Source organism: Notothenia coriiceps, unplaced genomic scaffold (genome assembly GCF_000735185.1).
Source record: "Notothenia coriiceps isolate Sejong01 unplaced genomic scaffold, NC01 NC01_scaffold00037244, whole genome shotgun sequence".
In the NCBI taxonomy this organism is placed as follows: domain Eukaryota; kingdom Metazoa; phylum Chordata; class Actinopteri; order Perciformes; family Nototheniidae; genus Notothenia; species Notothenia coriiceps.
The window spans coordinates 19,526,507-19,543,397 of NW_011369945.1; the positions used below are offsets into that span (position 1 = coordinate 19,526,507).

At 43.4% G+C, this 16,891-nt stretch overlaps 1 protein-coding gene across 2 annotated transcripts; it reads right to left on the reverse strand.

The window, feature by feature from the left end:
- Positions 1-215: 215 nt before the first annotated feature.
- On the reverse strand, positions 216-12,827 carry zhx3b (zinc fingers and homeoboxes 3b). 2 transcript variants are annotated; one of them, XM_010793840.1, is made up of 8 exons: positions 12,466-12,827; positions 10,083-10,265; positions 5,693-6,575; positions 5,491-5,595; positions 3,945-5,405; positions 2,899-3,627; positions 2,031-2,307; positions 216-1,303 (listed from the first exon to the last, which is right to left on the reverse strand). In XM_010793840.1, exons 3-8 carry the CDS (start codon positions 6,422-6,424, stop codon positions 1,293-1,295), a joined length of 3,315 nt encoding a protein of 1,104 aa, XP_010792142.1. In that variant the 5' UTR covers positions 6,425-6,575; positions 10,083-10,265; positions 12,466-12,827; the 3' UTR covers positions 216-1,292. The 2 variants fall into 2 exon arrangements, with proteins under 2 accessions (XP_010792142.1, XP_010792141.1); XM_010793839.1 differs by lacking the exon at positions 10,083-10,265.
- Between the last annotated feature and the right edge of the window lie 4,064 nt (positions 12,828-16,891).

Below are 16,891 nucleotides of genomic sequence, written 5' to 3' on the forward strand. Positions count from 1 at the left end.
GGAGCCAGACTTGTTACAATTCATCCTCAATGTATTAAACCCTCAGGCCATGTTTCATATATACAGATCTGTACATTATTGTTAGTAGCAAACTTAAACAAGAGGCTTTTTGTTGGCTCCCTCATGACTAAAGCGTTGTTTATAGTCAAGATCAGGCATAACTACCCCCCCCTCCCATTATTGTACACCATTAGGAAGAGTCTTGAAGCCACATATTTATTACATTCTGTTTATTCTGCAAATGACATCTGTAAAAAGTATACATCAAGCCTAAGTGTGGAACTCTGGAGAAAGTTCAGTTATTTTACAGGCGAACCCCATAAAAACAAATGTACGTACACGTGAGTGACGTAAAGATGCACTCGATGCTACAGCACAAACCAGATTCCGTATAGTCTACGTGTCGTATTTTGTTTAAACAGAGTGCTTGCCTTCTTAGGATAACGGAATTCAAAACATTTTATTTTCACCAAACTGGACAATTTAAATGTCCTAGATATGAAAAGTAAAAACAAAAATGTCTAAAAAAGACAGTTTAAATGAACATCAATGCTGAGTTCCACATTTACACCATGAACAGCCTTGCTAGCACATTTAAAGTAAGCTGCAAGCATGAAGACAAAGTGTATGAGTGCAGGTTGTTGGAAAAGGAGTATGAAGATGGCACAATGGAAAAGGTCATTTGATTTACTTTAAGGCCTTTAAAAGGCAAGCACCCTGTGGCTAAGAGCTGTGCAGTATTCCGTACCGCAAAACAAACTTTGAACTGAGTGTTGATTTGGTCGATGACTGTCCAAAAACCTAACCCACCCCATGCTCCTTATCAACATCTGCTGAGGTCCCGCCACTTTCTCCCTTTGCTCCCTCCAAAACCACCCCTTCCTTTCTCCCGTCACAGCAGGCAGGCGGAACAAAAACGGTAGAAAATATTCGGGCCCCTCCTTCCTCTCCTGCACTCCAGTCTCTACTGGGACTTCCTTCTGAGGGGAAAATGGCGGACGGGAGGGTTCTGGAGAAGGTCTGTGTAGCGGAGGAGTGGATTCAGCAGGAGGAGGGCAGGGAGTGGGTGGATAAGAGGTGGGGGGGGGGGTAGTGGCTTTAGTGTGCATCTCATGTGGTGGGGGATGTCATGCCTACCTCTAGGGGTGTGAGAGAGGGATGGGCGGGGATGGCTTCAGGGTCCATTTCCCTCCAGTGATCCCGTTACAAGCACATCTGCCGTCTTTTCCTCAGACTACCGACACAAAGACCACCTGCGTTGTGAACTCCATCCTCAGAAAAAAAGAGCCTCTTCAATCTGTTCCTGTAGTAACAAAAAACAAAAAAATTAGAAATCCATCGCCCTGACAACATGCTCCAGAGGACAAGAATAAATGTTCTTTATTTATACACAGTGTACTGGTGGCAGGCACCACATGCCTGTCACACAGCACGCCTCGGGACACATCATTATGAACATTGTGTGTTTTCCTGTTTCACCTTCATTCATATATCATACAACCAGTGTCTCCCTAGCTCTATCACTTTCTCCCATCACAACTGGACAACCTCATTTTGTATTAACTCGTAACAAAGCCTAAATAGTAACCCATAGTATGTTTTTGGGAGAAAAGGTTGGAAATGTAGAAAAGATAGTCAGAGCGGTAATGAATAGAGAACGCTTGTCGAGTGGATATCAAGTCTCCGTGGTGTCTAAATAAATATTTCAGTAATCGGTCGATTTATCACAGATGGTCCATCGAAAAATAAATAATCTGCAGCTTGTCCAATAATCGTTTCAGTTAAGCAAATTTGTTAAATACTCCAGTTCAGTTTGAATTGCTTCCTTTGTCACATTTGATAGCAAATTAAATATGTAAAGGTTTTGAAAGGTTGGCTTGCGCTTGTGAATGCCATTTGTAAAAAAACTACTTTTTACATTTAATAGATTCATCAAGAAAGAAAACATTTGTTATACTCTGCTTGTTGACTTGCAAGGATTGTATGATTGTATGCATCACACTAAAGATTGCTCGTGAAACGAAGACTACCTTTAGTGGGATTCACAGTCTCGTCAGTGTTGGCCTCCTCTGCTTCTGTTGCGACACCACACACCGACTGCTCCATTTTCTCCTCCGTCCCTCCTCCTGGCTGCGGCTCCGGGGGGGAGGATCCTGTTGTTCGTGGCTCAGCGTCTGCTGCGACTGCTTTGGATCCTGTCTCCTGAGCAGCAGCCGTCTGTTCCAACAGAGGCAAAGACGCTGTGGTAGAGAACCAGTGTCGTACCAAGTCTGCTGTTAAACCACTAGCCTGAGCTAGTTCCTGCAACTGTGCACAAAGAATAATCTATGTTAAAGGACAGGGAGGATACATTTTTTAAAACCTAATTAAAGCTTGTCATACTTAACGTAGCTTAAGAGCAGCCACCGTTATCACAAGTGACAATTACAGGTTGACAGTAAATGCTAAAAACCTGTGTCCAAAAGCATAATGAGGCATTCATAAAAAATGCTTTAAAAAAACGTTGCTTATAATCAAAAGTTCTCTTATTTGTTTATAACTCACATTAAGTCAAAATGATTTGCTTATTTCAGAAAATAAATAATTGTGAAAATCCTCCTCCAACACACACGAACGTGCACATGACCAATGAGGGCACAAGATAAGCTTGTGCACAGATGGAAGGCTGACAGGCAGGTAGGCCATCCAGTTATTTTAGCCGGGCCGGTTAAAATGACTGGTCGTGCTTTTTACAGCGCTCCGGCTTCCACAGATGAATTTTTTTCATATATTTATTGTCAAAGCATTTAATATATTCATTGCTATTGGGACGTTAAGAGCATTCCATGGAATACAACTAAAAGTGTTTCTGAAATAAATTGCATACCCCACCTTTAACACTATTTGTTGTCTCCTTACCTGTGACTCCTCCAGGCTGCTGTAGGTGTCGCGGTGGGCCTGCAGGATCTCTATGTTCTCCTTCTGGAGGTCCTCTTCCAGAGCCATGGTCTGGTAAGCCTCCAGCCACTTCAGCTGGCCGTTCTTCTGCACATAACGGCAGTCCCCAAACCAGCGCACCACCTCTGGTCGGGGCAGTCCGGAGCTGCAGATCAGGTCATCGTACTGCGTGGCGCTGGGCCACTGGGTACGAGCGTACACTTGTTTGAGCTGTTGCAGCTGTTCCGCGTTCTTCTTACCTCGTAGGGCTGTGGGTTTGGGGGAGTTGGATGGTTTGTGTGTTGGGGTGGAGGGTTGGGATGGTTTGGGGGTGGTGGCTGGAGTGAGGCCTGGGGAGGATGCAGGTGTGTTACTGGAGTGCAGCGGGCTATCCAACCCTTCACCCTCTGCTTTGCTGTTGGCCTCCGTCACCTTTAGCATCTTCAGGTTGATTTTAATAGGGTTCACTTTCAGTTCTCCTGAGCCTTCCTCTTTATGTCTCTCCTCCCCATCAACTTCCATCTCCCCCTCCTCCTCTCTCAGCACCCGCTCAGCCTCCTCTTTCTTTTTCTCGGCTGCCAGCCTCTTCCTCCTGTCAGCGAACCAGCCATGGATCTCCCTCCTGGTCATCTTTGTCTCAGATCGCAATCTGTCCACTTCCTCTCCTGTCGGGTCTGACTCCTGGCAAAAACTGGCCTCTAGAGCTTTCAACTAAACATAAGACAGGAATGGAAAAGGTCAGAAAAGGTCAAAAAGTAGACTTAGCAAGAAGGATAATCGGCACAATTTAAGATTTTTCTTTAGGCACTTATCTAAAGGCATTTCAACGTTTTAAAACTGTATGCAATAACACTCCTGAAAAAGACCCGCAAACAGACAAACATTTTGAAATAAGTTGAATTATTTCAAAATGTTTTAACTTAATAATAAAAAGTCAGTTTCAGCATTAGTACTGATTGATCACAATAAAACATTGTCAGCCTCTAAGCATTGAATCCCTAGAGTTTCTTACGAACCAATAGCCTCACCTGATGAGGTTCTCTCTCCTTGTAGCGGATAGCTGTGAAATCTGGAGAAGGAGCTCTGGGGAGTCGACGGGAAGGTGTGGTGGGAGAGGTTGGAGTCTGTGATGCAGTCGGGCTCAGGGGGGCCGAGCTGTGCTGGGGAGTTTTTGAGCCGGAGTTGCTGCTGCTCTCAGACAGATCCACAGGTTGGGCGCCGCCAGCAGCTCCGCCCCCTGCCGTACCTGAAGCGCTCCCTGCTGCCCCCGCCTTACTCTGTGCCCCTGTGCTGGAGCGGGACCCTTTGAGGTTGCGGAAGTGGTAGCGCCGGTCACTGAACCACTTGCGGACTTCACGTACTGTGAGCCCAGTCAGAGCGATGAGCCGGTCAACCTCCTCCTGGTCGGGAAACTGGCAGACCAGAAAACTGTCCTTCAGGTGGTTGAGCTGCTCCTGAGACTTTTTGCCCTTATAGAAGCTGGGGTCCAGGAACGCGTTCACAGACATCCGAGATGCAGGTGAGGGGGAGGGAGACTTTGAGATGGGGGAAGACGCCTCTTCCATTTTGATGGCTGGAGAGTTGCTGGTGGAGGTTTCGACATCATGTGTGTCATTTTTGATGCTGCTATCGTTGGCATCTTTGATCTTCTGTCCCTCTCTGCTGCTTTCTGTGGACCCTTTGTTGTCACTCTTCACAACGTTGGTCTTGTTTGCTTTACTGAAATCAGTGTTCTTAGCATTTACATAGCTGCTGACATTATTATTGCTCTTGTTATTGTAGTTTGCACTGCTTTGTTTACCATTGACACTGCTAACCCTAGCATTACTGCCCCCTAAACTAAGGTTGATGACACTAGCCTGACTGCTAGTAATAATACTGCTTGTGCCCCCTCTACCACTCCTACTACTATTACTGCTGCTAATTATGTTGCTCCCAGTGCTACTGCTGCCCCCTGTCCCCACCACCATGCTGACGCCTTTGTCTGCCACCAGGGCGGCAGCGGGACGGGCCTGCATGGGGCGGGCTGCTGCCTGGGGCTTCGGTGTGACAGCCAGGGCCAACGGAGTGCTGCTGACCTGGATACCATTTGCCATGATAACCCCTCCTTGGCTGAGAAGAGAGCCCTGCAGGAAGTGAGGGATCCCTGTCGCCCCCAGCGAGGCAGGCAGGACTGTGAATGTGTGATGGGTCGAGGTTTGGTGACTATGGATGTGGTTCTGCGAGCTGGCAGGTGCCGTCTGTATGATGGTGTTGAACATCTTCCTCCTGGCCTCCTCTATCTCCTCAGGAGACCAGCTGATGCCTTGTTTGAGTCTCTGGGCCGTGAACCAGATCTTGATCTGCTCTTCTGGGAACTTTGTGACCACAGTCAGGTAGCAGAGCTCCGCCTTTGTGGGGTAAGGAAACTTACTGAAGGAGGTCTTCAAGAAGGAAGAGGAGTCCATGGAGGCACTGTAGGTAGGGATGCTGCTCAAAGGAATCATCACCTGGGAGGAGAAAGATTATCGCATTATTCAATCTCTTATTAATCTCATTACACTGGGACACAAAAAATTCATTAAAAAAAGTTACCTTGGGGAGATTTTTGGAGGTTGAATACGAAGCCGAGGAAATATTTGAGGAGACTGTGATTGGTGCAGATTGATGAAAGTTTCTGTTTTGAACCATTGAGACTACCTGTAGGGAAAATATTTAAAATGTATTAAATGTTTTTCATATCCAATATAAGTCAATTATAAACCAACTTTTCCAAAACAGCCAAATGACCACCTACCTGTGTGATGGGAGTCTTGAGCATTGGTAGTGCTCCAGAGCCGTTGACTATCTGGATTGCTGAAGGCAGAGTGACTTTTGTGGTCCCATTGTGGACGATGGTGGGAACATGGGTGACTGTGACTGCGGGAGGATCTTTTCTCTCAGTCTCTCTAGAAGAGGAGTCTGAGGAAGGCTCATCAGAAATAGGGTGAGACACCACTATCCGTTTGGACTCTGATTTGCCCTTCAGCATCCTAATCATCGGGGTTTTGGTGATGGAGATCTCGCTTTCTTTCCCTGTTTCTGCCCCAGTTAGCAGATTCTGCTCCACCACAACCCTCCTGTCCTTCTTCCTCAGCTGCAGAGTTGTGTTCAATGTGCTAGGGTGAATCCTGGCATTATGCAGGGCCAGCCCCTCAAACTTGGGCGCTGAGACCCTGCAGCTTACACAAAAAAAGCTGGGGTCCGCACGAAAGTCTGGGTGCCCAGAGTACACATGATCCAAGAACAAGTTAAGGTCATGGGTTTCAAAGTTACAAGGCTTACAGGTGTAAGTGCCAGCACTGTCTTTGATGGCGTCCTCCGCCTCTGGTCTGAAAGACTCTCCTGGGTCGGGAGAGCTATGTCTGCCACCTGCAGAAAACCTGGATTGACAGTAAAAATCCGGAGAGTCCCGGTCAACCTCATCTGTTGGGCGTATGATCTTGCTGGGGATCATACAGGGGATAGTGGTCTTCCTCTTGCTGGCCATGGTGCGACCACAGGGTGGGTTCTTCAAATGGGTGGGAACAGGGTGTGAGTGAGATTATGGGCTGACTATAGACCAGGCATGGGGGAAGGAGGACAGCGGGACATTTCCATAGGTCCACTTGTAGTTCTCACCGCAACTTCAAAGAGGGAACCTGGAAATGAAAGAGAGTAACACGTTTTAGAACAAGTCAAGTTTTAAGATAAGAGGTAATTTATTGATCCCAAATTGTGACATTTTAGAAATGTCACAATTTGGGATCAATAAAGTACCTCTAAGTTTTGGATTGTGGCATAAAATGTTTCAAGTACAAATGACGGAAGAGTCGTGAGAGGGAGAACAGATTGCAAAGAGAAGAAATTAGATGGGATATCTTACGCCACTCAGTACAACCCAGATTTCTCAGCTGGAAGAAAATCCTCCATGGCTGGATTTTTCCAGGTAAAATATCAACAAAACAGGTAATAATAAGCGTTGGTGTTAAGATTCAGCCCGAAGCCTTTTAAAAACTAGAGTGTTGCTTGAAGATCTTTAAATAAAAGAAATCTAGTCTTGTCTTCAACTCCCATGAAACTCAAGGCTATCTCTTTTATGAGGGCATTCAACCCACCTCAGTCTGCTCCTTCACTAAAGGCTTTTTAGGAGAGCTCCTGTCCTACCCTCCTTTCCCCTCCCCCACACAACTCTGCCTCACTTCCCCTCGTTCAGACACACCCCCACAGAGAGAGCACATTCTGTATTTTTTTTTTTATCCAAAGCCGCTGTAGCTTCAGTGAATACTTTTTATAAAGATTTCCACAGAAATTCTTTGTGAATGAGTTGCTTAAGATAGAGTCTACTTGATAATTGTGTTAGTGAGTGGATCAACAGATGTTCCTCAGGAAAATGACGTTCTCGTCCAACACTAGCACAGACAGTGCAGATTGAAACCGTAGGCCTGCGTAAGTGTGAATGTGAATCTTCAAAATGTTCATATCACCCCTAGATCCTTTGTCCCCCTTACAAAATGGCGACGCTTCCTGTGGAGGAGTGTTCCCCTCCCTCTGACAGAGAGGTAGTGATGCAGAATTGGAGGACAGCTCTAGGGCAATTACTCTCCCAATCACTCTTCACCGACATGACACCTCACGCAAAGAGCAGCAAAAGCTCACAAAAGTTCAGCAGCTAAAAGACGTTTAACAGGAAAACCCTAAAACCTTTCAAAGTCCAGCCCCTCCCTTCACCAACAAATCCAAATGCAGCTTTTCTGGTAGGCCGCCCAAATCTAAAATAATCGTGCTCTTTCAAAATAGAGCAGTCTTATAAAAAAATGTTAAACTTGAGAGGGACTTAGTACTTAGCGTAACCTCTTGATGCACAATAATGCTGCAGCACCACTATGTCCCTTTCAGGTGAGCAGCACACTACAAGTTGCCATCATACAATTAACCAAACCACCAATCAAATGTAACTAATTCAGTGGCAAAGGCATTCTTTCTTTTTGACCAACAAACACACACACACACTCTTTGCTTTACATAAAGGTCATGGTACATTAGCTCAGAGCACAGTTAACCGTCACAGGCCTGGGGTGTGACGGATGCCCTTTCACACACTTACCGAGCAAAGGTATACTTTCCTGCAGTCTGAAGCCAACAACCTCAGTTAAAGTCGATTACTTTTTCTAACTTCCTGTGTGTCTACTTTTCAAAATGTTTTGAACTCAATACCACAAATAATTAATCAATACCAAGACACTGTATCAAGCATCTTAATTGAACATGCGATTTGTTATCTTTATCTTAGTTTGACGTTATGCATCTGAGAGTGAGGGGTAAAGAGGCAAAATAAGTTTGCTACTGTGGGGGGAACGTGATGCCCCCTTGTCCCCCCGAGCATGCCTCAGAGAGAGTAACTGCCCTCAGCTCGGGCTGTTGTGCACCCCTCCTACTGCCCTGCCATTCAGTTCTGCATCAGGGGGCACCGCTCTGCCAAGGCAGGCTGGTAACATGAGCAACACAAAGGCTTATGGGGGGGCAGTCTCAGCCATCCATCACGTGGTTCGGTTGGGTGTGGGGGGGGCAAGCGAGAGGAGAGGAAGGTGGGGGATGGGCAGCCGGTTTGGGGGTGAGGAGGCAAGGGAAGGAGGGGTGTTAACTGTCGAGGAGGAAGCACTGAGGTGTTTCAGTGAGGAATTTCTCCTCCCTGATACCCCCCTCCAACCAGCCAACACCACCCCGCCCTGCTAACCCCCGATCTTCAACGCCCCCTTCTTGCTCCAAACTACAATCACAGTCCTTCCCTCCCTCCTCGCTGCACTGCAAAGACTGGAATGTTCCAACCCGAGCTCTTCAGCCAGTGGACACAGCCTGAAGTTCAGCTTGAGTGTCTGTATGTGCACACTCATGCGTCTCAGTGTATCATGCTCACCAATTACTCAAACTAAAGACAAACACATAAGGTATCACAAATTATCAAAATAAATCATGTAAAAACCAACAGGCGGTTACACCGAAAGACAGCGCTACGATGGCGACAGATCTTGCATCTCACACTGATGGCATGTGAGACAAATGAAAACACTGAACACATTTGCAGATAAAGCTTGAGTGTCTGCAAGGCGAGTTACCAGCGCAGACCCAGAGGCCTCACACAGGTGAGGACAGAAACAATGCACAATGAGCTATTATTGGCGAGTCGACATGGGCAGCTCATGTCTCCGCAATGCCGGGCTCAGACAGAGCACTGTTGACTCACGGGTATGAGCACATCGGCCAGAAACTTTAATTTGAAAGCTACATATAGATTGACTGACCATGTGGTGAGGGTGGGTTTGTGTCTGTTATGCGTGTCAGCATTTGCATGTGTGGGTTTCCTGTGAGATTGAGAGTGGAGAGAAGGGGAGGTGGGGGTGGGCGAGTTGAGCAAGTGTGCTCGCGTCTGTGTGTGTATGTGGCGTGCGGGGGTGGCTGCCTGCATGCCTGTGTGTGAGGCTTGTTTACCGAGGTAGTGAGGCTGCCATTTTTTCTGCATGTGAGAGTCAGAGATCTCCCGGTGACACACAGAGGCGATGTTCTTGACTTACTGACTCTCGTCTAGGCCCGGGCTGTGTCCTTCGAGTACAGGCAAATTATAACACACTCTAGAAATCCTACAGCTCGGCTGCTTGGCGTAGCAGTAAGCTAACTCCTCACCTAGCTGAGAATACAGGTGTAATGTTGATATGTTTACACGTGTAACAAATGTTCTATGGTGTACAACACAGGCAGTCTTTTCCTTGTTTGCTCTTGCTTCCACACTTGTCTTTTTTTCTCCCTCTTCCCCTGTCTCTTCACCCTCACTCCCCCCTCCCTCTCCAACAGTCTCTGCACCCCTTAACTCCCTCCCTCCGTTTCTTCTTCTCCTCCCTCTCTTAGCAAGTTTGGCCCAGGGAGACAGGTCGGCAGCGCCACTGGTGTGTTACTGTCCCCATGGCAACCACCTCCTACCCCCTCTCTCTCTCCCACCAGCTCCTTTCTGTAAAGCACATGCGTGTGAGTAAACACACACAGACATGGTTACTCAAACCTTGGCGCGCACACACACACATCTCTTATGCATCCAGTCCCCAACTTGTTTGTTCCACACACCCCTGTGAGTGGTATTTGGCGAGTCCCTGCCCTGCTCCTATTTCAGTGCCTACCTCAGGCGGTGTTGATGTCTCCCAGCTAGGTGTGGTCGCCGTCGCCTGGGCATGCTATTGGCCAGAGCTGATGGCGTCTCTTCCTGTTTAACTCTAAGTCCCTCTCCAGACATACTGTCCTGGCTCTCTGTGGCTCCCGTGTTTGGCCTCAACGGCCTGAGGCATGCAGGGCTTCTGTATTCACTGTAGGCAACAGAAGCATGGATACATAAACAGGGCTGGAATCTCTTTCAGAGACGACTGAGGGACCACCTCTATCCCCAAGGGTGAGCCCCCAGGCTAATTATAAAGTCTTCACCAAACCCCTTTGCCATATACTAGTCTATGTTCCTAAACCGTTGCTTTCTCTACCATGTACCAAAAGATAAATCCTTCGCCATGTTTTCTTCTCTCCCAAAACAGAAATATCTTGACAGCTACTGATTATACTCCCACCTTAAAACAGACATGGCTCCAATATGACCCCTCTTGTCAATAAACTCTAGGGTTTTCACACACTTGTGAATCTGCTGACGCACGTTTTGTGGGTCTGAACTTATTACCACTACCATTTCATCGCCAATGCAATAGTGGCAACGGTAAGGAAACCTCAATGACTGTGTCCTACGGTGTCATTCCATCTGCTCCTGAGTCCCACTTGGGCTGCTCTCAGGTCAGGGAGCGGATGGCTGTGTGGGTTGCAAACGGCTGCAATACTGTGGCCACTGCCAGTGCAGGCTTTAAACTGGGTTGCTGAGAGGGGAGGGAGAGAGAAATGGCGGAGCACCATGCTCTGTGCTGTCCAACCTAAAATGGCTGACATCCCAAGCTGTTAACCAGCCAAGCAGAGCAAGAGGCTGCTGCTGACCCAAACCTGCTCGCTGTGTCCGGACGTGTGACTGGATCACACTGCTACCCCACAAAGATTGAGAAAAGGCTCTAGTCGCATCTGACAATATTTGTTGTTGTCAAACTCGGTAGAGATCTGGAAGTAAATTGTGGGTCAACACAGAGAGAGGAATAAACTCACTGATTAAAAGTGATTGCTGAATCAATCTATCTATCTATCTATCTATAACACACACACACACACACACACACACACACACACACACACACACAATTTCCTTTTAAGATGTTGTTAGATGTGTAAAAAGGAAACTTGAAAACACAGAAAATCATTCTCACGATGATCAGAAGTGCAAGGCCAAAATACAGTTTACGTAAATGTTCTTAAGATTCATCCTTTCATAGAAAGCAGCTCAACCTTTCCTAAACTGAGGGATAGAATGGGAGAAAGAGAGAGAGGGGAGGGGGGGGGTGAGACTTTTCAGATTGAAATGTACAGCCATTGAGCTCAAGCATCACCACAGCAAGAAGGGGCATAATAATAACAATAATATTAACAACAAAAATAGCTGACTTTTGTACTTATTGACAACAACAAAAAACCTACATAGCCAAATTGATTATTTAATCAGCAATAGTATAGGAGCTGACCTCTTGTGTACTGAGAGATGTACCACTGTGAGAGATAAATATATAGGTGGATTAAGCTGCCTGTCTATGCTGGGGACTCACGTGGACATCAGACACAAACGAGCTGTCTGGGAAAGCTTTGCTCTAATCCCTGGAGTCACACACTCATGACAACACTGACATGATAGAAATCCAAGACAACAACTTCAGACTAGTAGGCAACATAAAAGCATTAAGTTATGCAGCTTTATGAAAAGTGTGTTAAACCAATCTGTGAACATTACACTTTTATATGACAAAAACAACAAAAATACAGGTTTTATAATAAGGTCGTGGGTAAATCATAGTTAATCAGTTGCACAATTGTCCAAAATAAACTCTGAAAAAAGTCATAACTGATTGTCTAAATGATTTCTAACTTCATTTATGGCACAGACTTAAAATAGGGAGTTTAAACTGGATATATTAAATGTATGAATTTAAAGTAAAGCTACAACATCTAATAGCTCCTTATATTAACAATACATGTTTTAAAAAGATGAGGAAATAGCGGTATTTTATTAAATGGCACAGAGTGTCTGTACTGTACGCTAGTCCCAGAGCGCAGCGGCGTCAAACATTTACGAAAATGATGCGTGTTCATCTTCCGCTCAAGTTAGACGGAGTGAGCCCCAACTTAATAGGCTTGTCTGCGTTATAGGTTTTAAACATTGCAACCAATTCAGAGTGGAGGAAAAGGCAAGCCCCCAGCCCAAAAAACTACTCTCTCTCCCCCCGCTGTCGCCATTTTAAGCAGGCGACATGCAGCTGGCCAGCAATGAGCCAAAGCGCAGCCCGCAAAGGTAAGGCTGCACTATTATAGCCCGCACAACTTTTGGGAAAGGTGAAACACTTGTGTAAATGTGTATTATAAAACCACACTCACCTCGCTTTGTCGGAGCTCAGTGTATGCAGCGCAGGATTTAAAAAAAAGTTTACAATGATATGGGCTCAGTGGAGGCAGAAACTGACGGGAGGCTTGGGCTTCACTGATGGCAACTGAGGTGTAAGCCCCCTCTGTCCATAGGCTGGTGATAAACGTGACACTGGAGCCAGGCCGGTCCCTACAACGCTTGTTTATTTCGAGTGGCTCTCAGTGTTAAAGCAGGCAGTGGAGGGGAGGAAAATACGACGGACGTACCGAGGGAAGAGACGCACACGTGACTCAGACGTCACTGACGGTGGAGTTGGCGTGAGAGCTCGAGCTCCGCCGTGCTGAGAGCAGTAGAAGTGAGTCAGACATCCCGTCCTGACTTTGACCCAACAATACGTGGGGGTCCTGGTCAAGTTTTAGTAAGCAACAAAAGAATCTCCTGTCCAGGTGAGACGTCATGTGTTACAGCAACTCACACCTGTCCCTCTCTTCCAGGTGACCCCTCTTAAAGAGATAGAAGGCTACATTGTGTCAAAAGTTCATTCATCACACCTCAACTATACTAAAGAACTATCGAAAGATAGTAAAACAATAACATATAAATGACTGCTCACCCGTATGTTCAGTATGTAAGGCAATGAGCCTTGTTGTTTTGTCTCCAATACATTTCTAGAGGTGGGAGAAGTACTTAGATCTTGTGTAAAAGTATAAGTACCAGAATGTAGGGATACTCTGTTAAGTAAAAGTCATGTGTTCAAAATATTATTCAAGTAAAAGCATCAAAAATATACTTAAAATACCAAAAGTAAAAGTACTAATGATACAGATTGGCCCATTTTAGAATAATATATATTATAGGTTTTGATTATAATTATTGATACATAAAGTGTTATCAAAGCTGGTAAAGGTGCCGTTTTAATTACTTTGTATGCTGCAGGGTATAGCTTGTGAATGTACTCCAGGTGTAACTAAAGTCTTATGTATGTGTTGATTATATTTCACATCATTAATCCAAATCTGTAAAGTAACTAAAGGGATTAAATAACTATAGTAGAGTAAAAGTACACAATTCACCTCTGAATTCTAGTAGAGTAGAACAAATTGATCAATTACTTAAATTAAGATTACAAGTAATCTGTTGAAGGAAATCTTGAAAAACACCTAACAAACTAGCAACTGGGTGTATACAATCAAATCAAGTTTTCACAATAAACTTGTCTTCTGCTAATATAGGTTTGCTGGAGTTTGAACCTCATTCAAAATATTTACTGTCTGCATAGACATACAAGGTAGTTGGAGATTGTACGAGACCATCAACTGTGGCTCTTCTACAAGTAGGATATGTAGATGTATTGCTAGTCAGTTAGTTAGAGCACATGGTTTCTTTCCACTGCTTCTCAAAGGAATTTTATAATTCAACAGAAAAAGCTTTTCACTTATCATATAAAAGTGTTATTGATTTTCCATTAAGCTGTGTTTATTATGCAGCCATGCAATGAGACACAAATTTAAGATGTTCATCACACATCCCCCACATCTTCCTGAATGACTCATTTAGTAAAGATGGATAGTGGGTAAATTTGAAGACTCAAAAGAGAAACTGACATTCCCAAATGGTTCTCGTATGTGCATGATTACAAATGTATTCATAACTACACTGATTTTAGCATATTACATCTGTCATAAATACAGATGAATTCATGAGAAATATATTCAAATATCATCAGAATACATTTGGGAGTAAGAGAACATTGATATTTTATAACAGGCAACTGAACATTTGTTTCCATCCTAATATAATGTATTCTAATTATCTATGTTTTAAATACTATTTCCAGGGGCATTTCCTTCTTAAATCAAATCTTATACTCAAGTGTCAATTTTCATGATGTATTTGTCCGACTGGTTTAAGGAACGAGGCTATGGTTGGACCGTAGTAAAGCATTATTGGAAAGGATTAGCCCAATGTCTCCATTCACACAAGTTTATTAGGTAGTATAACAATCATGGTTATCTCAAATCAGAGTGATGATCTGGAGAGGATGAACAGGGGCTTTCACCAACTGCAGTGAAGCTCTCCTTCATGAAGGGAGCCCTCTGCTGGACAGTAGAGAGAATGACTGAAAGAAGAGCAAGCGAGTGTCACTTAAGGGTAATTTTTTTTTCATTATTTCAGATGTTGCTTTGTTTAAATTAAACATGTAAACGTTGAAAAACTGCTACTTTTTAGCGGAAAATTGATTTCAGAAATCCTCATCTTGTATTTTCTTACAATTAAAATGTGTTTTACCTTTATTTTGTCTTCCTTTAAAAATGTGTATTTACCATAAATATATATTTAGGTAACTCTTGGTTTGTTAATCATTTTTGCTTTACGTTGTAGTTGTTCACCTGTGGTTGATGTTTACTTCAGTGTTCTCTGAAAAAACTGAATATATTAGTTTGAGTTGTAGCCAATTGACTTTAAACCCCTTCTTATATAATCAATTTGAGATATGTACATAAGCTGCATTGATTATTCAATTCAACAATTTCTCAATCGAAAATTAATTTGTTTGATAAAAATACATAAGTTCTCAAAAGATTTTTCACCCAGCTTCTGAAATGTATACGTAGTTTTTGTGTTTTCTTTGCCTCTTTGATTATCCACAATTGGTTTGAATTATATGTTCTTTACATATTATTTTATTCATTTATTCAAATGTGACTTACAATAATATACAAAATACTCCTTCCACAGTTTGTTTCTTTCATCATATATCGGATGATGTAATGTAAAAATGCCTTACATATTAATTAATTAACCTATAAGTTTACTATTGCTTACTTTATTAACAATAAAGTAAGCAATATAGTAAACTACTTAAATCACTTGGCAATGGTGTCACAATGTTTTTAAGGAGAGATGAAATGACATTAAAGACTGATTTTAAATACTTGAATGTCTGAAAAACAACTTTGGCCTTTGTGAATGTCATGTTTTCTGATAAAAAGTGACTTTACTGTTAATGACACTTCTGACATTTCATTTTTATGTAAAATCACCTCTGAGATACAACCCTAAACCATATGAGACACCCAGGTTAATGAGATAATGTAGAATCAGAATCATCCCACAGAGGGAACATTTACATTATACAGCAACGTATAAATAGAGACGTAAAAAATTAAACACAATTGGATAAAAGGCATGCACATAATATTTCAATATTAATATTTATTAAAGTTTACATAAGTACACATTCAGGTAGATAAGTAAGTAGCTGAAGTATTTATAAAATGAAAATAAGTGTATGTCTGCTAGATACCAGTATTACAATGATATATTGCAAAGAGTTATTAACAGATTTGTGTTACAGTAATAGACGGTCTAACTAAGAACATGCAGTAAGTCCAATAGCCAATATAAGTCCAAAAGTTGTTTGAATGAGTACATAGGTTTAATAAATTACGAAAACACTCATGAGGGGTAACCCAAAAGTATACCACAACCTGCTTTGACAGTTCTGAGTTGCATTACACATCTTGATCACTAGCTGTCGCTGCAGATTTTAAGCACTTTCTGCCACGAACGTTGCAGAAACGTCGCACTCGCTCATTGGCTGTTGTAGGCCGGGGTCAAACTGCCTTGCGCATGCTCAGATGCCCTTTTTCGGTTCCAGACTGAAATCTGTCAGATCAGCGTAGCATACGTTGCCTTAATACCTTCTAATATTTCAGTACTTTCTTCCCCTAGTCTGCGCTAGAGACTTTTATCTAGCCTGAAGGGTCCTCGGATTTGGATTCTAACATTTTGACGTCTACAGCTGAAGGAAACAGAAAATAATGACGACCAATTTAAAGCGGAAAGAAGAAAGTCATCTGCAGAATGGGGGTGTAAAGCAGCCCACATGGAGCAAAGTCTTCAACAGTACTGCTGTCTGGGAGGAGAAGGTCAGACAGCTTTAAAATGTAGCTCAGTTGTCTATGTTGTCGCTATTTGTTGCCATAAAGTTATCAATTCACCTGATTTGTTGTCCGGTGTTCATAAAGACGGCTATCTGGAGCTAGCCATCATGCTAAGGATTATGTGGTTTGCCTGGGTTACTTGTCAATTGGAGAAAAAAATAATGCTAGGCCTGACGTTAATTTTCTTAAGAGATTTGTTCATAAGAAAACTACTGGTCTTGAAGTCTAATATATGTATAAAACGCTGAGGTGTATTACTTTATATACGTTGGATTTGAAGGGATCAAATTACTAAAATGCTTTTTACATTTCTCAATACGTCCTCTCACTGAGTAATTTGCTTTAAAATAGTCTAGTGTTGCATCCAACACTACATGTAATTATACACACTTAATTTAAGCAGCTGCAGCTCTTGCTAACTTAAATTGCCTTAAGTTACATTTCGGTTTATTGGCTCATCAATTACACGATTAATATTCACAAAATAATG

Bases quoted from the DNA above. Each gene is read 5' to 3' on its own strand.
- zhx3b (XM_010793839.1), bottom strand. From the start codon at position 6,424: ATGGCCAGCAAGAGGAAGACCACTATCCCCTGTATGATCCCCAGCAAG. The intron at 5,596-5,692 runs GTAGGTGGTCAT...TTTTCCCTACAG, and splicing joins TCAAGACTCCCATCACACAG to GTAGTCTCAATGGTTCAAAA. The intron at 2,308-2,898 runs GTAAGGAGACAA...CTTTGTGCACAG, and splicing joins GCAGCCTGGAGGAGTCACAG to TTGCAGGAACTAGCTCAGGC.